The sequence below is a fragment of the Dipteris shenzhenensis genome, chromosome 20 (genome assembly GCF_047967505.1).
Source record: "Dipteris shenzhenensis isolate YYH24624 ecotype China chromosome 20, Dip_SZ_1.0, whole genome shotgun sequence".
Lineage (NCBI taxonomy): Eukaryota > Viridiplantae > Streptophyta > Polypodiopsida > Gleicheniales > Dipteridaceae > Dipteris > Dipteris shenzhenensis.
In genome coordinates, this window is record NC_141615.1 from 48472555 (window position 1) to 48497277 (window position 24723).

Here is a 24723-nt window from a genome sequence, read left to right on the forward strand (position 1 = left end):
TCTTACTAGGATGATCAACATCACCTTTGTTACCAAGTCAAAGTTCTAGTTGACTATTTATTGATCATGATTAATTGTTCTTCATATTATATTTATTTGGTCAAAGCATTGACTTAACCTCAGTTAAGTAAGCCAGTTAGGAAGTTTTGGCTTTAGCCAAGATGGTTGATCACAGTTAACCAAAGAACCAAAGCGTTGACTTTGGTGAGAGAGTGTTGACTTTGGTCAACAAGACGTGGCTTAGAGGCTCTACTCCGATCTTGGTGACTCACATCAGGACATTTTGAGAGTCATCATGTGATTGCTCCTTGTAGCTGCTCCCATGGCCAACATCGACATATCATTCGGGGCATTCTCGCCATATTCTTCACCGACATAATCGGGATGTGCACTCTTATGTGCAGCAGCTACTTGGGGTCATGTACGGGTTCTCTGCCCTTGGTATGCATAAAATTAATGAAATATATTTTTCTATGATTGGGGTCAATAAAGGTTCTCTACCTTGACTAGTCCCTCTACAATGAATGTTTGAGGTGTCAATAAAGGTTCTCAGCCTTGGATAATCCTCCTAAAATGATGTATTGATTTTATATTTGTCATGTGTGGCTCCATGTCCCTCATTAATCCCTGGAGCCAAGAGGGGGATGTATTGTGGGAGCTTTGATAGGTCTATGTATGAGGCTTGGCATCAATAAGACCTAGTAAAACCTTCTCCCGCACATAGTGATAATGCACCTCAATGTGCTTTGTTCTAGCATGATAGACTGGGTTATTTGCCAAGTGTATACTGCTCATGTTGTCATAATAAATGACAACTGGCCCATCTGTAGACTGATGCATATCATAAAGTAGCTTATGCAACCAAGCTACCTCACATGCAGCCATTGCTGCACCCCTGTACTCAGCCTCTGTGCTCGACAAGGCAACTGTAGGCTGTTTCTTGCTGCTCCAAGTGACTGCAGCACTCCCAAAAGAGAACACATATCCACTGGTAGATCGTCTATCAGAAATACTACCAGCCCAATCAGCATCAGTGTATCCATGCAAGTGTATCTGAACCCCAGCCTCATAAAATAGTCCATACTGCAATGTGGACTTCACATACCTGAGTATGCGTCTAGCCGCATCCAAATGCGGTTTCCTTGGAGCCTACATAAACTGACTTACCAATCCAACAGCATAGCTCAAATCTGGCCTGGTAATAGTCATATAAATCAAACTTCCTACTATGCGTTTGTACATAGTAGGGCCTTCCAGAAGCTCACCTCCTGCATCTGCGCTCAGCTTCACATTCTGCTCCAAAGGAACTGAAATAGGCTTACAGCCTGTCATCCCATATTTGGACAGCATGTCCAATCCATACTGCCTCTGCAAGAGCTGTATCCCACTTGGCGATCTAATCACCTTAATGTCCAAGAAATAACGCAGCTCTCCCAAATCCTTCATCTCAAACTTCTGCTTCAATAGCATTTTCACATGAAGGATATCTTTATGACTATCACCTGTGATGATCAAATCATCAACATAAATGACAAGCAGCATAATACCTTTCTCTGTTTTTCTCACATAAAGTGAGAAATCTGCCTTGGAAATGTGAAAGCCAATAGTGACAAGATACTGTCCTATCTTGTCAGACCATGCTCTAGGTGCTTGCTTCAAGCCATACAAGGCTTTCTTCAACCTGCAAACAAACTCAGGATAAACAACATGAACATAATCTGGTGGCTGCTCCATAAAGACCTCTTCTTGCAAATCACCATGCAAGAAAGCATTCTTTACATCCATCTGATGTAAAGACCATCCCTTTGATGCAGCCATAGCAATGACTGCTCTTACAGTTGCCATCCTTGCAACCGGACTGAATGTTTCTTCATAATCAATGCCATATGTCTGTGCATACCCCTTGACTACTAATCTTGCCTTGTATTTGTTCACAGAACCATCTGCATTGTGGTTGACCTTATAAACCCACTTACAGCCAATTGCATTCTTGTCTTTAGGCAAAGGCACAAATTCCCATGTAGCATTTGCTTCCAAGGCATCCATTTCTTCATCCATGGCTTTCTCCCATTTTTCGTTTCCCATGGCTTGCTCGTGGGTTCTGGTTCCTGTATCACTTTGACCATACAGGCATATTGAGTGGCTGTAAATCCATCATATTTCAGCCTATCCACAGGATATCTAGCTTTGGTAGACCTGCACAAAATAGGCTCACTTCCAGGTGCTCTCAAAACATCCCTGGTCTTCCTTACTCCAGGTGTAACAACAGAAGGAATACCCTACTCATCATCAATGCTCTGTTCTGAGCCACTGGATTCACCATCCACATAAGAGTGACCTGCATTCACATCAAACATGGGCTGATCTACCTTCTCTTTTCCTTTTCGTGATACCTGCGTACCACTATCTGCATTGCTTTTAGGAGATTCTCCTGACCTCAATCTGCCTGTCCATGGCGAAGTATGTGAACCACTGCTAGAGGACACTACAGGTCCACTAATATTTTGTGATTGCTGCTGTGAATTCTGTGCAGCATTACCATTATGTGCATCTACATCATGAATCACATTTACTGGTTTATACCAGCTGCTCATCTCATCAAAAACAACATCTCTGCTCACTGTAAACTTACGAGTAGAAGGGTTATAGCATCTATACCCTTTCTGCTGCAGAGAATAACCAATAAAGATGCACTTTTCAGCTTTTGGATCCAACTTGGACCTCAACTCATCTAGCACATGAACATAGGTAATGCAACCAAAAATTTTCAAATGAGAAATATCTGGTTTCCTACCAGTATACATCTCCTCTGGCGTCATGCCATGTATTGCTGCAGTGGGAGTCCTGTTCATTATGTAAACTGCTGTAGCACCTGCTTCAGCCCAATAATAATCAGGTCTTTTTCATTTAGCATGGCCCGAGATACCTCTCCAATATGCATGTTTTTTCTTTCTGCAAGTCCATTTTGCTGTGGGATATGACTGCATGAATATTGCTGCTTTATGCCATGCTCCTGCAGGAACCTTGCAAACTCATTTGAGAGGTACTCTCCCCCTCCATCTGACCTTAGGCATTTTATTTGCAAGCCTGTTTCTTTTTCAACCATAGCTTTAAAAGCTTTGAAGTGCCCAAACACTTCACTTTTCTTTTTCATAAAATACACCCAAACTTTTGTACTGTAGTCATCAATAAAAGTGACAAAATAATGACAACCTCCAATAGATGCAGCTTTAGTAGTCCACACATCAGAGTGGATTAATTCCAATGGCTTCTTACTCTCTTGAACATGCCTAGGAAATGGTTTCCTTGCCTGTTTTCCAAATTGACAGGCTTCACATACCTTATGCATTTCTGCAACCTTGAATTTAGGCAATTCTGCAACAATATTTTGGGCCTGCATTGATTTAAGTCGCTGTACATTAACATGAACAATGCGTTTATGCCAAATGTCAATATCTGCAACTACACCGTTCCCATGTGCAAACATTGCTGCACTCAATTCAGGCATGTCCGCATCCAACGTAAACATCCTGCCCTTCTTCTTTCCTTTTGTTATCAAGCGATCGTTATTTTTCATATCCTCAACAAAGCATCCATGAGGATTAAATCTGACCTGCAAGCCCTGCTCAATATTTGACCAACAGAAACCAGGTTCTTGGTGATATTTGGGACATGAAATACATCAGACAGGTATTTCTTTTTCCCATCCTACATAGACAAAGGAATTTTACCAATCTACACAATAGGATGTGCAGTATCATTACCAGTCTCCACAAATCCTGGTTTTTCCATTTTCCTTGCATCCTGCATCCATTCTGCATGACCTGTCATGTGGTTTGACGCACCTGAATGAACATACCACACATCATTTCGTTCTTCTGTACTTGTCACAGAATTGGTCATGTGCTACACCATAAATAGATGCTCATTTCTGTCATCACCTTGTCTCCTAGAAGATGCATAATTGCCTTGCTGCAATTTTCTATTCATAATGTCATTCTTCTTTTTGTAGCAGTCTTTAGCCATATGACCCATTTCACCACAGTAGTAGCATTCAACATTGCTGTTTGCATTTTGGCCTCTCTGCCATCCACCACGGCCTCTTTGGCTCCCCCTGCCTCTAGAGTTACCACGTCCTCCTCCATAGGACTGGTTTTCTTGAGTTTGCTGCATATTTTGATTTCTACCACGGCCTCCGGATTGGCCTCCTCTACCTCTGCCTCTACCTCTTCCAGCAATTGAGTAGAAGACAGTTTCTTTTGAAGTTCCTCCTGAAGAATATGTACCACCATTTCTCTGCTCTTCAGAAATTAGAAGAGCAAATAACTCCTCAAAATCAGGAAATTTTTCACGGACGGTAATGGATGTCCGGAACTCTGCATAATCCTTTCCTAGACCATTCAAGGTCACAGAAACTAGATCATCATCTTCCACTGGCGACCCAATGGAAGCAAGTGCATCTGCAATTTTCTTCACCTTCATGTGGTAGTCATTGATACTCATATTTTCTCTCTGCACATTGTGCAACTCCTGCTTGAGCTGCATTTTCCTGGCTTGTGTATTTGTGCTGTACATTTTTGCCAAAGTATCCCATGCCTCCTTTGGCGTACTTGCATCTTGAATATGCACAATCATAGAATCTGAAATACTGATAGACAGCCAGTACATAACTTTTTTGGCTCTCTCATGCCATCCTTTAAATGTCTGCATTTCCTGTTGATTGGGAACATTAGGAAGAACTGGTTCTTCTTCATTTCCTGTAATGAACTCCCAATAGCCTTTTCCCATAAGGAAATTCGTCATTCTAAACTTCCATGCTTGGAAGTTGTTCTTGTCAAGCTTTTCAGTGACAATCTGTGAAAGAGAATCAGACGCCATTATAGAACACTGCAAAATATTATGTCACTGCAAAAAACACAGCTTTTGCCTCACACGGGCAGATCTGTAAAACTGACGAAAGTGGTATTTGACCACACAGTCACTTCCTAGTGACGATTTTGCATCAACAGGCAACAAGGATGATTCTGCAACTCCCAATATCTCTGTGCACAGGCATACAATGCAATTTCTGCAGCAACTTTTCACCGACCTGCAGAGCAGTGGTCGCACAGCAAAAACAAGGCCTTTTTTTCTGAGTGCCTGCGAAGAACTTCCGCCTTCAAAACGGGCCCCGAAATGGCCTCGAATCAGAAAAATAAAGTCACCAAGGGCTTTGCCGTTTCTCGTGGCATATATTGCCCTCTCGCCACACCGCGAAGGGCGTCTCAATCTGAGACAGTGCACTCTTGCACTTCCGCTGTGCTACCTGCAGAGATTTGCTCCCAAACTCGAAAAAGGAAAGCAACATTGGTCCTCTTACCAGGATACCGCGAACTTGGTTTGCTTACTTGAGCTCCTTACCACGAACCAGGCTCTGATACCATGTAAAGATAGTGGGAGAGAGGGAAGTAGTCTCACTTGCGGCTTTCTCACATACACAATGGGGGAATACACACAAAGGTGGAGGCTGAAAACAGTTTTCCTCTTCTTAGTTGTGAAAGCCAAAAGAACTCTAGTACAAAGAAATAGAAGAACCCTATATGTGGGTCTCAACCCAAACTCAACTAACTAAGGTGGCATACTAACCTTAGCCACGAACTAGAGTAGATAAGGATAGCTGTCATCCAGCTATTATTCATGGGCGGTGTACCAACCGCATATGCAGCTAACAAGTCGGTGACATAAATACACAACGGTCACCCTGGCATATCATGAGTGAAGCTCGATATCTCAACATGTGGCTAGCCTCATGTATATGTAGGATGCTACTACTGTGCCTTGACTACAAGCAGGAATATTGGGGGATAAAAAGCCAGCGATTTCCAAGTTTGAGACAAGAGAGTTTCCCAGGGCTCAGAAGAGGGGATTTCAGCCTCAGAAGATGAGGGGAAACCAAGTACAAAAAACCTCATAAGGGAAGAACATAGCTTACCCCTGAACAGATTGAAATTTTCAAAAAAGAGGGTAAATGCTTCAGATGCAACAAAGAGGGACATGTGGCAGCCCAATGCCTACAAAAGCCTTCAATTCCGAAGGGAAAGAGATAGAGAATCCACAGGGACCACAGAAACCAATGGTGGGAGAAGTTCTTGATGTACTGGGTCGTGTGTCGAACCCAAAGGAACGAGAGTTGCTGCTATCATGGGGCGGAGACCAGCAACTGCTGATTTTGTTTGATCCCGAGGCTACAGATAACTTTGTATCAGAGGATTTAGCCCTAAGGCTGAGAATAAAGATGGAGGAGTAGGGCAGGGCTCTGGATGTTGACTAGATGCTCTTTGGACCCTGTGCTAGTCACTCCCTTGATAGGGAAGCTCCGTCTTCATATACAAAGTTCTGTGGACCAGGAAGACTTCTTCATCTCCCCACGAAAATATCACAATGTGGTTTTGTGTATGCCTAGGTTACATCGCAAGGAAGTGAAGTTAACTCTTCCTGAGAGAGTGTTGGAATTTGTATATAGGGAAAAAAGACAGCGTGTGGTTGCCATGAATAAAGGAGAGACTATCCCCATTGTATGAAATAGTTCAGTTGGAAAAGCAATAAAGTCTGCAGTTCTAGCGTACATGGTTTTTATAAAAGAGAGAGATGTTGAAATGCATGCTGAAACGAGTAAGACTGATCAAAATAAATTTCAGTTTCTTGAAAACTTTAAAGATTGTTTTTCTGACGCTTTACCCAGGGAGTTACCCCCTATGAGACCTAAAGATCATGGCATAGAACTCATTCCTGGTAGTGAGCCACCTAATAGACCCCCATATAGAGTTAGTGCAACTCAGCGAGAAGAAATTATGGCCGAGGTGCAGGACTTGCTGTCCAAGGGGTTGATCAGCCCAGCTCCTCTCCATTTTGGTCCCCTGTACTGCTTGTATAGAAGAAAGATGGTTCATTCCGTATGTGCATTGATTATCACGCACTGAACAAAATGACCATCAAGAACAAATTCCCTATTCCGTGCATTGATGATGTGCTAGACCAGTTAAATGGGGCTTTAGTTTTCAGTAGAATAGACTTAAAGAGTGGTCATCACCAAGTGAGTATATAGCCTCAAGATGTGCACAAGACAGCATTTCGCACTACTTTTGGGTTGTATGAGTATCTAGTGATGCCTTTTGGATTGACAAATAGCCGGTTACTTTTAATAGAATGATGGATTGTATCTTCTGACCCTATAGACAATTCATAGGAACCTCCTTCGATGACGTGATTGTCTTCTCTAAGTCCAAAGAAGAGCATAAGGAACATCTTGCTATAGTTTTCCAAGAGTTGTGAAATCATCAACTCTATGCAAATAGCAAGAAGAGTGAATTCATCCTAGAAGAGATGCATTATTTGGGGCATATAATATCCAAAGATGGTGTACGGATGGATCCGGCAAAGATCCAAGCCATTCAGAAATGGCTAGAGCTGAAGACTGTGCATGAAGTCCGTAGTTTCCTAGGCCTGTGTTCTTACTACAGAGCATTTTGCCAATATAGCCGCTCCACTTCACGACCTTACCAAGAAAAATGCAGCTTTCAGATGGGGTATTCCACAGAAGAAAGCATTCACCACACTAAAAGAAAAGCTGACCACAGGGCCAATTTTGATAGTTTCAGATTTGTATCAGCCATTTGATGTGGATTGTGATGCGTGTGGGAAGTGTGTTGGGGTTGCATTGCATCAGAATGGTCATGTAGTGGCCTATGAGAGCAGGCGACTTCGAGATGCAAAGAGATATTTCAGAATTTATGAGAAAGAGTTGCTGGCTGTAATTCATGCCATCCATACATGGAAGCATTATCTTTTGGGTGCAAACTTTACAGTTAAGATAGATCACCAAAGGCTGAGATATTTCTTGACTCAGACAAAGCTCTCCGAGAAGCACATGAAATGGCCAAACATGCTGTCAATGTATCATTTTCAGATTGTCCATACTCCGGGAGCTCAAAACAGAGTGGCAGATGCCTTGTCTCTCAAAGACCCTAGGTGAACAATGTGACAATTGCTTATCATAGGGATCTGGAAGACATGATGGTGCAATATGCTAATAATGCAGAATTTGGTGAGACTTTACAGCAAGTGCAAGAGGGGCATAAGCAAAGATTGATTTGTTTTAGAATTTAATTCATTTTAAAGAAAGGGGTGTACTTATTCTTTAGATTTTGTTGGATTGGTGGGATGTAAGAGTGATTCATTAGGAAGGGTTTTTTTGCAAACAGAAAAACATGGGTTTTGTTCCAAGAGTGAATAGAGTTTCAAAAACCAAGCATTTGCACATGCATGTAATGTGGACTATTCCATTCAAGAAGTCTTATGAAACTTTTGACTTGTGTGGAAGATTTCATTGTTGATCTCACTTATGTTGGTGGAGAGAGAGAACTTGATTATGGAGGATTACAAAAAATTGAATGAGTAAAAGTGAGCAAAGATAGGGTGCATCTTTACTAAGATTCCTTGGCAATGACATAGATCCAACTCTCTCATGGACTTTTGAAGAACTTAGACAGTTGCTAAAATAAGCATTTGTCAATCTATTATTGTTTTATTTTGATTGTTTTTTTTGGCTCACTCACTTTTTCTTGATCACTTTTTTTGGTTCACTCACTTTTCCTTGCTCGCTTTTTAATAATCCTTAGTGACTACTGGAATCGAACCAAGAACAAAACATGACAATGACGGTCATCGAACTGTGCAATGATGGTCTAGAACTAGACATGGCTCCCATGCTAACTCAGAGACAAGTGAGCATGGCTCAGAGGCTAGTGAGCATGATATAGACTGAAAGGCTTACCTAGCATGCTTGAGAGGCTCATCATGCATGGATGCATGACCAACTGAGAGGTCCTGAGAGGTCTGCGAGACCAATGCACCAACATTCTGTAACTCACATGCTAGCCCGATAAATAGACCTAACAAGCCAATACATGGCTCCTACAGTACATCCCCTCATGACTCCTAGGACTAACTAGGAACATGGAGCCACACACCATAAATATAAAAGAAATACATCATTTTAGGAGGACTATCCAAGTGAGAGAACCTTTATTGACTCTTCAAACATTCATTTTAGAGGGAGTACTCAAGGCAGAGAACCTTTATTACATAAGAGAAATCTGAATACATATGGGCAGTGAGTGCATGGTCGAGGTCTGGAATCTCCTCTGGTAGAGAAACTACTCAAGGTAGAGAACCTTTATTGACCCCAATCATAATTCATTTTATGCATAGCAAGGGCAAATAACCCGTACATGACCCCAAGTAGTTGCTGCACATAAGAGTGCACATCCTGATCCAAAGAAGTATGTCGGTGAAGAATATGACAAGAATGCCTTGAATGATGTGTCGATGTCGGCCATGGGAGCAGCTACAAGGAGTGATCACATGATGGCCCTCAAAATGTCGCGATGTGAGTCACCAAGATCAAAGTAGAGCCTCAAATTTGAGCAATTATGCCCAAAGGAGGCAAAATGCCCAAATAAATGTACCAAATAGTAATGAAATAAAATCAAAATTGGGAAATTCTCAAAAAAGTTTACATGTCAGAGGCTTCAACTATGCCAAAGGACTCCAAAAGTTAGAAAAGCCATGAATTCTGAAAATAGGGCTTTTCAAAAAAAAATGCAGGGAAGTGTCCTAGCAACACACAGGAAACCTCTGATTATAAAAGTCCCAAAAAATAATGAGTATCCGACCTGAAATTTCAAAACTACCAGAAAGCTGGCTCCAGGCAAGCTGAGCTGCTGCTCCTCCCCGTGAAGCCTCCTGCCCCCTCCATCAGCCCCTCCCTCACCCTCCTCCTCCTCTCCCTCCCCCCCCTCGCTGCCCTCTCCCCTCGCTGCCCTCTCCCTCCCCACTCCCCTCGCTGCCCTCTCCCTCCCCCCCTCGCTGCCCTCTCCCTCCTTTCCCTTGCTGCCCCCCCCCCCCCCCCCCCCCCCCCCCGCATGCTGCCCCTGCTTTCCTCGCTCCCTCCCTCTTCCCCGCCCCCCTTCCTCCCTCCCTCTCCCCTGCCCCCTCCTTTACCCCCGCCGCTGCCCTCCCTCTCCTCCCCTGCCCCCTCCCTCCTTCTCCCCTCTCCTCCCCCCCCTCTCCTCCCCCCCCCTGCCCCCTCCCTCTTCTCCCCTCTCCTCCCCCCCCCTCCTCCTCCCTCCTCCCTCCCCCTCCCCTCTCCTCCCCCCCCCTCCTCCTCCCTCCCCCTCCTTTCCCCTCACCCACTCCCCTTTCACCCCTAGCCTGCTGCCCCTGCCCTCCCTGCCCCTCCCCTCCCCCACCCCCTCCCTCCCCCTCCCCCGCCCCCTCCTTTCCCCTTACCCGCTCCCCTCTCCCCCCCCACCTGCTGCCCCTACACTCTCCCCCCCCCCCCCCCCCCCCCCTCCCCCTCCTTCACCCCTCCCTTCCTAACCAGCCCCCTCCCTTCCTCTCCCCTGCCCTCCTTCCCCTTCCCTGCCAGCCCCCTCCCTCCCTTCCTTTCCCACACCCTCCTTTCCTTTCCTCTCCCCTGCCCTCCCTCTCCCTCCCTACCCCCTCCCTTCCTAACTTCTCCCCCCCCCGCAGCCCCTCCTGTTCTCCTTCTTCCTGCACCCATGTTCCAGGACGTCCTGGGAAGCAATTTCACGGACGGAGCTTTTTCAGTGTTTGAATCGGCCCTTTCACTTTGATTGGCGAATGGATCCCCACTCAGCCAATCTTCGTCCACCTCCACCGGCCGCGAGAACCGTCATTTTCTCAGAAGATGAGTTGCAGTAGCTCAAGAAAGATGTGGAACTCGAAGGCTCCACATCACTTTTCGCCCGCATCTTTGGGTCACACCCTTCCAGATCACATGCCAGAGACTGGATGCTGGCGGCATTACCAGGAGATCTCGCTCCACACCTCAGGGATATTTGACTTTTGGGACGTGGATTCTTCAAAGTGGTTTTCGACTCTCACGAGTCCATAGCCCTTGTTCTCAAAGCTAATCCTCTGGCTTTGGGTTCGAGGAGGATCTTTCTTTTGCCCTACACCTTGGGCTTCGATCCGGTCGAGGAGGACAGTTAGGTCACATCACTGTTCATTAGATTTCTTGGTCTTTCTCAGGTCTACCATCGACTTCTTGCTACTATTGGAGCCACATTCGGAGTGGTTTCGGAGTGGTCACTGAGATCCCCCCATTTCCTGGCATGCCTTCTTCCTCGACAGAGGCAGTCAGAGCAGATGGGGTGCCTCGAGTTTGGGTCATTGTCTGTGACCCTAACATCTCAGATGACCACATCATGCTTCAGCGCCCAAATGGCTCTCTCTTTCGACAAAGAGTCGAGATTGCAGGTAGACAGGACCAGTGCAAGATTTGGTGCAGGATTTGCAGGACCCTTGGACACTTTGCTAGAGACTGCCCAAGGAAGAGAAAAAGACCCAAGAGGTCTTCGGGTGCGGCTCCTTCACGTACTACCCCAACTGCATCTCCCCAGCGCTGTGTACCACGTACTCCAGGACCACCAGGACCAGCAGGGCGCCTTGCTTTGCGCACCCCAGGACCACCAGGGACAACAGGGTGCCTAAAGCCCGCAACACACCCAGTACCACGATGGAGAGTGGTCAGAGCGGCTCCTTTACCTCAAGAGGAGACCTTTGATCTGGTTCAGACAGATGCCATCCAGACTCCAGAGGTAGATGTTGCTGTAGCCCCAGACACTACAATTCCACATCAGGAGGGCCCTTTAGATACACTAGTACCAGCCCCAGTCACTTTGGTTTCTGATCATGAGGGGGCTACTGATACTTCTTCCCCACAGACTATTCCTGGCACAATCAGGACGGCGAGGGAATACTTGCACAGATGAGGACTCCAGATTCCTCTTCAGCCCTGCCACATGCCTTCTCAGTCCCCAGCTCCAGTTCTGCTGATAGAGGCTTGGCAGGTCCTTCTCCTCCATCTTCCACGAGTGCAGGTCTTCTTCGCACTCCTCGGCGAGACTTGCTTCTCAGGAACTCTTTTTCGGCACTGGCAGACTCGACGACTTTCATGGATGAGTAGTAGTTTGTGCCCTCCACCTTAGGGGTCTCGGTCATTGGGATTCCTTTTGATAGGGCCTCCCCCTCAGCAAGTGTGGGGATCCTTTTACCTATTCAGTTTCCTGCCCTCAGCAGTAGTGTTTCGGCCCAGGGGAAGCTGGTCTCCTCTACTAGGTCGGGTAAGCCTTTCCACCAAGCACCTCCTGTCGATGAGGATAGTCAGCTGGAACATATAGGGCCTAGGTGGAGTTCCACACCATCGCCGTAGGCAGCTGATCTAGAATCAGCTTCATCCAGGTGTCACTAGAGATGCTATTGATATCCTTCTTATCCAGGAACACAAGTTGGATGCCAGTGATTGCTCTAAATCTGGCAAACTTCTGGTCGCCTGCTATAGGCACAAGGGGAGGTACTTGCATTTCGGTCTCTCCTTCTATTTTACCCTTGGTTGCTGGTATGGAGGCAGACAGGGTGGAATTCATTCTTTGGAGAGGGTAGCCTGGGATGCCTTTCTCTTTCAGTACAGTGGCAGGGACACTTGGCTTGATGATGCCTTTAATGTTATGCCACAGTCACTCCTGTACTCTTAGTTGAATAGGAGAGTACATATGCCCATCCACGCACGTATTGACAGATTTTATGTAGATGATTGGGCACTTGACAGAGGTGGATCTGTATGGATTTCTTGTGGGGTTACCACTTCAGATCATTTTCGAGTGGTGTTGCAGATTCTTGAGCCTCATCGGAGAGGACGCTCTACCAGTGTCAGGATTCCGGATGCCTTTTATGCAGAGGAGAGCCTCACGGAGGATATTTTATAGATTTGGGTTTCTCACATATAGGGTGGAGTTGTCCGCCCATCTCAGGTAGCTGCACCCTTATCCGAAATTAGTGACTATTATCATACAGTCGCTGATTTCAGGAGACGTGAGATTCTCAGACATGAGATTAGTATACGCTAGTAGTTAGTGTCCCTTCAGAGGGAAGAGCAGAAGAGGCCCACTGATGCTTGGATTCAGGAGCGCCTTGCTGCAGCAAGGGCTCATATACAAATATTGTTGGATCAGAGAGCAGAGTATGCCTTTCATGCATTGGAATCCTTTTGGATTCAGATGGGTGGCAGGGTCAACAAACACTTTTTCTCTACTCATGGACCCATACATAGTAGAGATAGTGTCTCGCAGCTTGTTGACTCAGACGGGGTGTTACAATCAGATCCGGATGCCATCATGCGTGTAGCTTCATATTTTTTTGCATCCCTTTTTATTGTAGATCCGGGGCACCTAGGCCATAGATGATGCCAGAGAGGTTATTTGGTAGTGTATCCCTATATTGGTGCAGGATGAGATTATGTTTCTCTTGATGCACCTTTCACCAATGCAGAATTCAAGACTGCATTACTTGCCCTTCACAAGGGCATGTGCCCAGGTTCGGATGGACTTACCCCTTCTTTTTTTATTACTTTTTGGGAGTAGATTGGTGATTACATTACATCAGCCCTACAAGGCGTGTGGGACTCTGGTGAGATGCCTGTCTCACTTACTGATGGTCTCATTCATCTCATCCCAAAGGCGGGTAATAGGAATCCAATGTCACAATGGAGACCCATCACTTTATTGGGCACTTTTTACAAGATTCTGGTGAAAGCCATCAGTATGCGGCTACAAGTTTTTCTTCGAGATTCGATTCATGGCACACAAATAGGGTTTGTGCATGGCAAAAGTATTTTCGATAATATTTTCTCATTTTGGGAGGCCTCAGAATGGGCCATGCAGAGCTGCCAGTGGATGGCCATTCTACTCTTGGACTTTGAAAAAGCTTACGACAAAGTAGATTTTTTAGAGGGTACTCTTTCTCACTTTGGTTTTTCAGATGCATGGATTAGAGGAGTATCCTCTCTCTATAGATCAGCCCATAGCCAGGTGCTTATTGGGGGGGTAAGAGGGGACAGATTTCAGATCGGTAGATCAGTCCGCCAAGGATGTTCTCTTGTCCCTTTTCTTTTTCTGTTTGTGGCGGAAGCTATGAGTATCTACCTTAGATCTCAAGCTAATATTTATGGGCTGAGGCTTCCTCTTCGCCGCGAAGAAGAGCTCCTGGATAGTGAGTTGGCAGATGACACGGCTGTTTTTTTGGATGCTTCCCCCAGGACACTCACTTCCTTTCGAACAGCCTTGGATTTATTTTGCACGGCTGCAAGTGCACACATTAATTGGCATAAATCCAACGGTTTTTTGATTTGCGATGATGACACCCCAGATTGGGGTAATGATATTGGTTTCACTTGGGTACAGAGAGGTGTCTCCGTCAAATATTTGGGCTGCCAGGTTGGAGTGGGCATCTCTCCATCACAACAATTTGCTCCGGTGTTGGAGAGCATCAGAAGAAAGATCCTTTTGTGGAGCTCAGCCAAACTTGGCATCCAGAGTGGTGGTGGTTAACCAGGTTCTTCTAGCCACAGCTTGGTTTGTATGCTCTTGTTGGTGCCACTCTAGGGATTGTATCACTCAGCTCAAGAGGCCCGTACGGAATTTTTTATGGAGTGGTCTAGATGGCACAACTGATGTTACAACCAGGGTGGCTTGGGAGACCTTAATTCTTCCTACAAGAGAAGGGGGTCTCAATATCGTTGACCCGGATCTACAGTGCAGAGCTTTACTCTGCAAGGTTGTTGTGAGAGGACTTATGCCAGGACAAGAGCCTTGGAAGGACTTTTTTATCAGATGCATACAATCTCGCACACCCACTTCAGAAGATGATTGGATACACAGTACCAGATGGGTTTTCACCATAGCCCACCTGAGATCTCCTTCTTCCCCTCTTATGGTTGCTATACTGAAAGCATGGGCCAGCTTCAGGAGTACTCTTCGCAGGGTTTCCTTGTCCACCCGTGAAGAGATTGAAAGGCAGCCTATCATGTGGAACGACGGTATTTTGGATGAGCATGGTAGCCCACTTGGAGCTTCTCTTTACATGCGGTGGCCCAGATGGGAGAGGGGCCCTGCATCTACTGTGGGAGCATGGAAAGCCTTCAGGAGGCTTCCTGCAGACCGTCAAGCCCAAGTGGTTCATAACCTCAGAGGGAGTGCAGTAAGAATTCAACAGATTGATGCAGCCTTGCCCTTGGATTGGGTGGACACAGATGACATGCCTATTACTTGTTCCACCTGGATGGGGGCATTTTCCAAATCGGGCATTCCTTTGCAAGTGATTGCTTTACGGAACACACACGAGGATGCCCTAGTCTTTGATGTTTCTTCGGGGGGCAGGCTGCCCAAGTCCACAGATGATATATTGCTGGAGGTACCGTTTCAGCCAGTCAGGGTAGTGGGCTTCATGGAGCATGGCTCTCTTTCACAGTGGTACTTGGATCCTGACCCGCTACTCATTACCCTGGGCTCATGGAGGCTGTGGCTCTATGGAGGTGTCCCAATTAAATTTTTTTAGTGGGACCCTGGGGAATGGGAGTGGATAGATGAAGGGCATCGAGAGAAAGGCATCCCCTTCTTTCGTTACACGGTCAGTAATGCCAGGAAATTCCAGCTCAGCTGTAGGGGTTGGAGGCCCACCAGAGCTCCTCATTGGGAGAATTATCAGATTTCTGCAGACTTGCAGAAATTTTTTTGGCAGCGGTTCTGGAAATCCCACCAAAATAGAAATATAACTCTCTTCTTTTGGCTTTCTATTCATGGTGGGATAGCAATGAATCATTGGAGATCCAGGTTTGGGGCTGATTCTACTTGCCCTCGTTGCCTTTTTGCTTGGGAGACAGTACAACACTGAATTGCAGACAGGCGAGAATCATATGGAAGGGGATTGCAAGACTTTTCAGCACTTTTGTTCACCCTGGGGATTAGTGGCTTGGCTCACTCTTTTAGGGCCCCAGGTTTTCTTCGAGAGACATGACTCATCTTGGGCTCTATACATTTGACGACACCTTGTGGAGTCGTGCTCTTTAGAGGATGTTCCGGCCACTCTCTTTAGGGCTGCTCATTCCTCGGTTGACTCTCCATGGGAGGTTTTAGCTAGCATTGCAGCATGGCACATTTGGAGAGCCAGATGCGCTGAGGCCATGGAGGGTTCTAGGTTCAGATACGGTGCACACTCTCTTGACCATATGGGCGACCTCTCGATCAGCCTCCTCTAGGAGAGTTACTTTTCTAAGGGATTGGAGAGACTCTCCCTTCCTTGCTGAGACTTTTATAGGGTTGAGTTGGCATTTTCAGCCTCAGCCTTGGTTTCTTTCTACCTCATTTTTCTGAGGTGGTTTTTCACATGCTTAGCGTGATGTATTTCCGCTTAGAGCTTGCTCTAGTGAGTTTCTTTCTTTCTTAATAGAAGTCTCTTTTTTGCCAAAAAAAAAAAAATTCAAAACTTGATCTTTAAGTCAAAAGATACAACGAACTTGCTGAAAAAGGGGTTTAGAGAGAAGTTTTCGCGATGAAGAGCTTCAAGACCAGAAGCTTCACAATGGGAGTAGCCCCAAGCTTGAATTTGCTGAAGAAGAGAAGCTCATGGAGAGGCTACGGGTGAGAAGAGAACAAGATGGGGAGAAAGGAGTGGAAGGGAGCTCAATCATGGAGGAGAGGATGGCTTCCATTTACGATCTTCCCTCATCCTCTAGATTGAGCGTGGAGAAGGGAAAGGTAGGAAAGCAGGCTCTGATACCACATGAAGGTACATGGTGGAGAGGGAGAGAGAGAGAGAGGGTAGGCTAGGGAGAGAGATAATGATACTCAAAGAGAGACATAATGAAATGGAAATGAAATAGCAAGAGCAATGAACAAAATGAAAGTACTCAAATGTAGACCAAAGAGCTTGTAGGCTTGATACTTAATTAATTTGACAAGTGACAAGTACATCTCTTATATAGAGCACACACACATATATGAGTACCAATGCATATGGGATAACTCGCAATGTGACACGTGGCATCCATAGGACACACTAGACTAAAACTCACACTAGGACTCACTAGAACAAACCATAACTGACTTAACTTGACTTCATTTCCTAACATTGAGGACCAAAGATGAAATATTTGCAGGTGATCAGTTTGTCAGAGACCTCCAGATAGCTTTCAGCCAAGTTTGGACATCAATTGAAAGGTCTCAAGAAAAGCATAAGAGAGAAGCATAGGAGACAGTTAGATCTCAAGAAAGCATAAGAGAGATGTAGATAAGCATAGGAGACAATTAGATCTCAAGGAAGGGGATTGGGTGCTTTTGAAGTTCGAGAAAGCTAGGCTTCACAAGCTAAAGGGCAAGAAAAGGTATATGCAAAGTTATCTCCCAGATACTATGTCTCTTTCAGGGTTACAGAAGAGATTAATGAGGTTGTATACAGGTTGGCATTGCCAGAGCATTGGAGGATTTACAATGCCTTTCATGTGAGTCTTCTAAAGAAATTTAAGGGACCAGAGCTTACAGAGCCAATAATAGAGGATCCACCAGAAGTGGATGAACTAGAGGAGGTCCTTCAGCCAGAACAAATTGTGTATCATATTGTACGCAAAGGCCCTCAGGGCAAGGAATTTTATAGATATCTTGTAAAATTCAAAAATTATTCGGCATTGGATGCTAAGTGGATGGATGAAGACATGTTGTTTGATCATCCACAACTTTTGGATATTTACAAGGAAGCTTTTCAGTTGAGGTCAACTGAATAGAAGCCGAGGGGATGCCACCAAGCTGTAAATACTCCAAAGTCCAAGTTCTAGTTGACCATTTATTGATCATGATTAATGAGTTCTTTATTTATTTAATTATCTTCAAAGATTTATATTTATTTGGTCAAAGTATTGACTTCAGTAAAAGATACTTAACCTCGGTTAAGTAAGCCTAACCCCGGTTAGGAAGATTTAAGATGGTTAACCAAAGAACCAAAGCGTTGACTTCGGTCAGAGAGTGTTGACTTTGGTCAACAAGACTTGGCTTACACCAAGAGGATTGACTTTGGTTAAGACTTCGGTTAACCAAGATGTGCTAACCTCGGTTGGAGAGACTTGGCCATAATTAAGGCGCTTTGACTGATGGTCAAGCCCCTCAATTATGACCAAGAGGGTTGACCTCGATCAAAACGAAAGAATTTGTTCTATGTTATGTGCACATGTTTTCTCGGTGGGAATGCCCATGGTGACTAGGATTAGTCCACAGATTATTATTTGGATGCAAAGCGCTAACCATTAACGGGTGCCATGGTTGTGCGGTTCAGATAATGACTGCAGGTACCAAGCGGGATTGAAAACCCAAGCGCTATGGAACTCCAGAACGTGTCCATGTGACCAAGTGCTACAAAGACCTTAGAGCTTTGTCCTTTGTGGCATGTAACTAGATTTTAGTTAGTTGATTTGACGTAGTTTTGAGGGTGAAATTCTATGGAAAGGGATGGCTGTAATGAAGCGGGGAAATGGGGCTAGTTTAGTAGTACTCTAGTTAGAGTTAGTGGGAAATGTGGAGGGACCATATACATGTACGACTAGTGATGTGACATCTAATCCTACTCTTCCTCATTCCTCCTACTTGCTTGCACACACTCTCTCTCTCTCTCTCTACTACCCCATCTTCTTCCTTCTCCCCTCATTCTCTCTCCCTTCCCCTCATTCTAGCCCCTTTCCCTAATCTGCCCCCACCGTTTTCTACACTTTCTTTGTTTTAAAAGGTTGGGTTGAGCTCATGATGTATGTCCCAGCCCTGGGTTTTGAGACAAGACTCTTGAAGGAACCTGAAGGAACCAGGAACAAGGAGAGAGATAGGCAATCGCATGATGGAGACGGGATGAGGCACAATGCACAAGATTCAGATTGAGTTTTTTTTCATAAGCAAGTACAAGAGCCTCATTTATAGGCTAGGCAGCCTTATCTTCTCACACCCTTAACACTAGGAGGTGGCACTAATTGCTCACCTACTAGACACATTCACACCCACACAACTGTAGGACACCCTAGGACTCTAGGACACACTCACACTTGACTTCATGTTCTAACACCCCCCCATGAAGGAAAGGTGAGAGACTACTGGAATGGAACCAAGAACAGAACGTGACAATGACCGAGTCTACTAATCTGTGCAATGTTAGAACTAGACATGGCTCCCATGCTAACTCAAAGGCTGAAGTTTGAGCATGGTTCAGAGGTCAGATTAAGCACTCTCATGGCTTTACATCCCAACATAACTTAGAGGCTCATGTCTCAGCATGGATGCATGACCAACTCAGAGGTCTAGGAGACCAATGCACCAACATCTTGGAACTCATATGCCAGGCCTGAGAAAAAAGACCCATTAATGCCAATACATGGCTCCCATAGTACATCCCCCTCTTAACCCCAGGACAGAATGACAAGGAGTCAGACATGAAAAAATAGCAAAGATTACCTCATTTTAGAAGGACAATCCAAGGTTGAGAGCCTTATTGACTCAATGACACTCAATAACTGAAGATACAAGACATGGAATGGAATGGAAAGGAAAAGTAAGACTAGGAAAGCATAATGGAAATGAAATAATGCGAGAAAGAAATATACAACTAAGCAAAGTACTTACATGATCAAGAAAGGCATGAGGATTGATGAAAATGACAATGAAAGTACAATGCCTTTATAGGATAGACACACACACTCCAAGTGTCAAATGTATATGGGATAAGTCCCATAGTGACACATGGCACTCTAGGATATAAAGTAGTATAGTACTACTCTAGAACACACTAAAAGTCACTCAAATTCACTCCATTTCCTAACACCTCCCCATGGAGGAAAGGTGAGGGACTATTGGAATGGAACCAAGAACAGAACATGACAATGATGGTCATCAAAATTATGCATGCCGGTCTAAAACTAAACATGGTTCCCACACAATCTCAGAGGTAAGTGAGCATGGCTCAGAGGCTCATCATGCATGGATGCATGATCAACTCAGAGGTCTAGGAGACTAATGCACCAACAAATAGGCCTATCAAAGCCAAAAACACATGGCTCCCACAGTACATTCCCACCTGGCTCCAAAGACTAATGAGGAAAATGGAGCCACACACCAAAAATATAAAAGAAATACATCATTTTAGTAGGACTATCCAAGGCAGAGGACCTTTATTGATTTAACACACATGATTTATTGCATTCATTTTTGGGAAACACCCCCAGGGCAGAGTACCCAAATATATTATGCTTTAGAAAGCCAAAATTATGATCTCCATCATCCTCCAGATACGGGAGACAGACTATAAGAGCATGATTCTGTTGTCGGCGGGTCATGTTCGTCTGCATCATCACTAGTGGCAGGTGCCACCCAACTGGTATGATCCTTCAATTGTTGTTGGGCAAGCTTCTGGTAACACCTGTTCTTTGTATGACCGAGCTTGTTCCAGTAAGTGCACTTGAATGGCTTGAATGTCTTTTCTTGTGCTGGTGGAGTCGATGGCCTAGGTCTCCATTTGTTGGTGGAGGCAAGTGCATGTGTAGTATCCGCTGAATAGGATGGAGAATCTTTGTTGTGGCGATCCTTTTCAAGCAAAAGAGACACCATATCTTCGAATGTAGTCGATGCAATGCAAAGTACTTCAAGGGCATTCTCAAAGCGAGAAATCCCTTCCATACTTGTCATCAGGATAGCCATTTTGTCCTTGTCATCTGGGCAACACTTCAAATTGAACTAAAGATTGAATTTTTGCTATAAGCGCACTCAAAGTATCAGACTCTTCCATTTTCAGCTTATAAAATTGCATTTTCAGAAATACCTTGGAGTTGGTGATCTTGTTACCAAATATATTCTCAAGGTGTGCCCAAATCTCCTTTGCCTTGGACTTGAAGTCGATGTGATGAATAAATGAATCAGCTAGGCAAAGCCTGATGATTGCAATGGCCATCAAATTGTGTTGCTTCCAAATCTTTTGTGTTTGAAGCTCCATTGATGCCTCAAGTGCTTCATCATCTTCGATGGCATCCCAAACATTCTCTTTCATGAGAAGGAGTTGCACTTTTGTTTGCTATGTGGGAAATCCATCCCCCTTGAATTTGTCCACAAGGAGAGAGTTGGTGGAAAGCGAACCCATAAAGTTGTCAGCTAGGAGGGAGAAGAGTGATGGATAGAATGAGGGAGAAATGGAGGGCTAAGGGAGAAATGGAGGGCAGAATGGAGATGTAGGAGAGGAAGAAATGACGGGCAGAAAAAAAATGACGGGCACAATGGAGATGTAGGAGAGGAAGAAATGGCGGGTAGAATACGGGCACCAACTTGCGGGCAGCAGCTCCAAGAGAATGTCATATAGAAGGAGCAAATAGCGGGCTGGAGCAGAGGTCAACGATGAAGAAGATGGACGTGGAGCAGAGGTCAACGATGAAGAAGATGGACAGATCCACGTTGAGCTCGCTGCATCATGCTTGGGCTGTCAAATCATGATGTAAAAATGAAATTTGTAGTACTCAAGGTCCTCTACAACTTGTTGAAGACACAAAGCCATGATTCAGCTTCTAGATCCAGATGGAAGCGTCACATCATCCACAGGTCATAGAAAGATGTAGCTAAAGGAAGGAGAAGAGAGGTGGCAGATCATGGCGTGGAGAAGAGAGCTCTAGATGGAATTGGAGAAGCCATTCCTTCAAGGGGAATGAGGGAGAGAGGCTTCGATGTCCTGAATCTCTTACCTCAACCTCTTGGAAGATAGTCTAGCTCTGATACCATATGAAGATGCAAGACATGGAATGGAATGGAAAGGAAAAGCAAGACTAGGAAAGCATAATGGAAATGAAATAATGCGAGAAAGAAATATACAATCAAGCAAAGTACTTACATGATCAAGAAAGGCATGAGGCTTGATGAAAATGACAATGAAAGTACAATGCTTTTATAGGATAGGCACACACACTCTAAGTGTTAAATGTATATGGGATAAGTCCCATAGTGACACATGGCACTCTAGGATATAAAGTAGTATAGTACTACTCTAGAACACACTAAAAGTCACTCAAATTGACGCAATTTCCTAACAATAACACCTCATTACTTTCATTTTGGGGGACAATCCAGGCAGAGGACCAAGTCACACAAAGTAAATAAAGGAATAAAAAATGCAGATCCCTCGGGATGAGAGATGTTCCCCGAGTAGCTGCATGTACAAGTGTGCACATCCCTATGTCAATGAAGCATGTCGATGAAGCGCATGGCGAGAATGCCCCGCAAAGATAAAGTCGATGACATCCATGGGAGTAGCTACCAAGGGCAATCACAGCATGACTCCAAAATGTCGAGCTGATGGCTACCAATGTTAAGTAAGTGGCCTCAAATGTGGTCAATTCTGCTTAATGCAGCAAAATCCCCAAACAATTGTACAATTCAGAGATGAATGTGTACTAATTTTACGAAATCCCCAAATTTTCACATGCTGGATGCTTCGATTCTGTTTACAGAGAATGAAATTGAGAAAATCCCCAAAAAGTGAGGAGCTAGGCCATCAAATTTGTCCTCACTATCGATTTTGTAGAGGAGAAAGGGAAATTTCAGAAAATAAGAAGCTGAAGGTAATCAGCTGCAGGTCATTGCAAGTAGTGAATGCTTCAGGAAAGGGTCAACTTGCCAAGAGCAACATTTTCTCAGAAATGAAACGCTGGAGGAGACGACTAACTGGAGACGATAGAGTAGCCATGATATCTGAATTTTGTCGCCCGGGTGTTCACAAGATCATTGCCTATTTTCTTCTCATCGCCAGAGGCAACATTCTTGAATCCGCCGACATTCATTTTGAAGCATCACAACTATCTATGAACTCGCCCCTTGAAACAACGTTCAAATGGTATCGATTGGCTAAACAACGTTCATCCCAAGTGCAAGAAAAAACGATGGGAAATCCTCCTTTAAATGACCACACAGATCTCAGCGATGGCATAATCCTTCAAGTGCAAGCTCAGGAGTGATGGCGTACCATCAATAGCAGGCAACAGCATGTCGCACAACTCTCAACCCCCAAGGCGAATCTTGGTCAGGGACATTTTGAAACCGCTTCATAATCGATGGCTGTCGATTTTTGATTCAGCTCTTGACTATTAGGTCAGATCTGTGCGAGATAGAAGCGGCATAGATCTCTAGCAACAACGTTAGTCTTCAAGAAGCTGGCGGTTTCATCGTCATGGAGGAAGAGACCAGCAAGAGGAGCAGATTCGTTCTCCTCCAAGAATGTTGATGGGCGGGATGAGGCACAATGCACAAGATTGAGATTGAGTTTTTTTTCATAAGCAAGTACAAGAGTCTCATTTATAGGCAGGGCATCCTTATCTCCTCACATCCCACACAATTGTAGGACACTCTAGGACTCTAGGACACACTCACACTTGACTTCATGTTCTAACAACTCTCTCATCCCAGACTTGTTTCTGAGATTAAATAAAGGAAGAAGAGGGAGCAGGCAACAGCATGCAGGCAGGCAAGTGTAAAACGGAAGACGTAGGCTCAATAGAATCCTTATTTGTGACCCCATGCATGCATATGACATTTGATACACACTCAGAGAAAGGTTAGCTTGGGTGACTAGAGTAGATGCACTGTTGAGGACTGGTGACAAATGTTTAGGGCGCATCAATTTTACATTTTAACATGAATCTCCAAGGAGTGTAATATGGATCTAACTTAATAACTTTATGGAGTGCACATCACTGTCATATGCATGTGTGCAGTGTTTCTTGGTATTATGTAAAGGAAAGAAGATTAATGATGCATTTTCAAACTTTGTGTGCCTGTTAAAACACAGCATAACTCAGCTCTTTTCTGTGGCAGAGAACATTATTTCTACCGGAAGAATGATGAGTATAATGCCAATTCTTCACTTCATATGCAAGGAATTACGAATTCCATCAATGGATTATTATGCTCTCCTAAGAACCTCTGGCCTTGATCGTTTCCACAGGGTTTCAAAGAACCCTACAAGCTCTACATGCATTCAATGATGCTCAAATGTGTCAAATGGTTGTGTCCAAAGAGTAAATTCACAGTCAGTTTGTAGAACACTTGGTGAGTGAGTGTGCTGGTCATTCCAAAATGTAGATACTATGATTATGGAGCTCCTCAGTCCTTCAATACCTTATCTTTTCTCCTCGCATTGTTGGTTTGTTTAAAAAATGTATCATAGCTCTCTGATCTTGCAATTAAGGGATTTAATTTATTTATTCACGTTTTGAAGATGAACAACCGATGTACAAGTTTTTTAGGGTAGAAGACTACTTGTTGCTTGTCAGAACATATGTACTGTAATCGTACATGTGGAGGAAATAGTCCCATTACTCGCCTGCCTTAGTCTATGAACAGCCAGGCTGTATAGTATATGATTCAACAGCATGCCATGGGTCGAATTGACGATATAGACTTTGTTTAACTTTAAAAGAAACAAGCAGGATGATTCTCATGGATCTATTGGTCATAAACTCTGAATTCTTGATTAATTCATCAGCTTCAATATATTCCTATTTTAAGTATTCACACACTTGTGAGGAAAATAAGAGATTTGTTGATCTCTGACTGATTCGCTTGCAAGTGCAAAAATGATGTGTGACATTTGCCAGGAAGGAGACATTGTATCCAGGAACTCAGGGCAATCTAGCATGGCTTTCTGCAGAAAGACATGGAAGCTGAGATTAGATCCATTCAAAAGAATGCTACATGGCACTTGGTTAATGAGCCCATTGACAAGAATATGGTTGGCACAAAATATATCTACAAAATCAAGTACCAT

At 44.5% G+C, this 24723-nt stretch overlaps 1 protein-coding gene across 1 annotated transcript in view; it reads left to right on the forward strand.

Moving 5' to 3' along the window:
* LOC147889776 (uncharacterized) overlaps window positions 1-24329 on the forward strand; it is a 254000-nt gene extending 229671 nt beyond the window's left edge. Inside the window, exon 14 of the mRNA XM_087391512.1 lies at window positions 23772-24329. Coding sequence (XP_087247638.1) covers window positions 23772-23941 — 170 coding nt within the window. The 3' untranslated portion in view covers window positions 23942-24329. The remainder of the gene's footprint in view (window positions 1-23771) is intronic.
* Window positions 24330-24723: the final 394 nt, after the last annotated feature.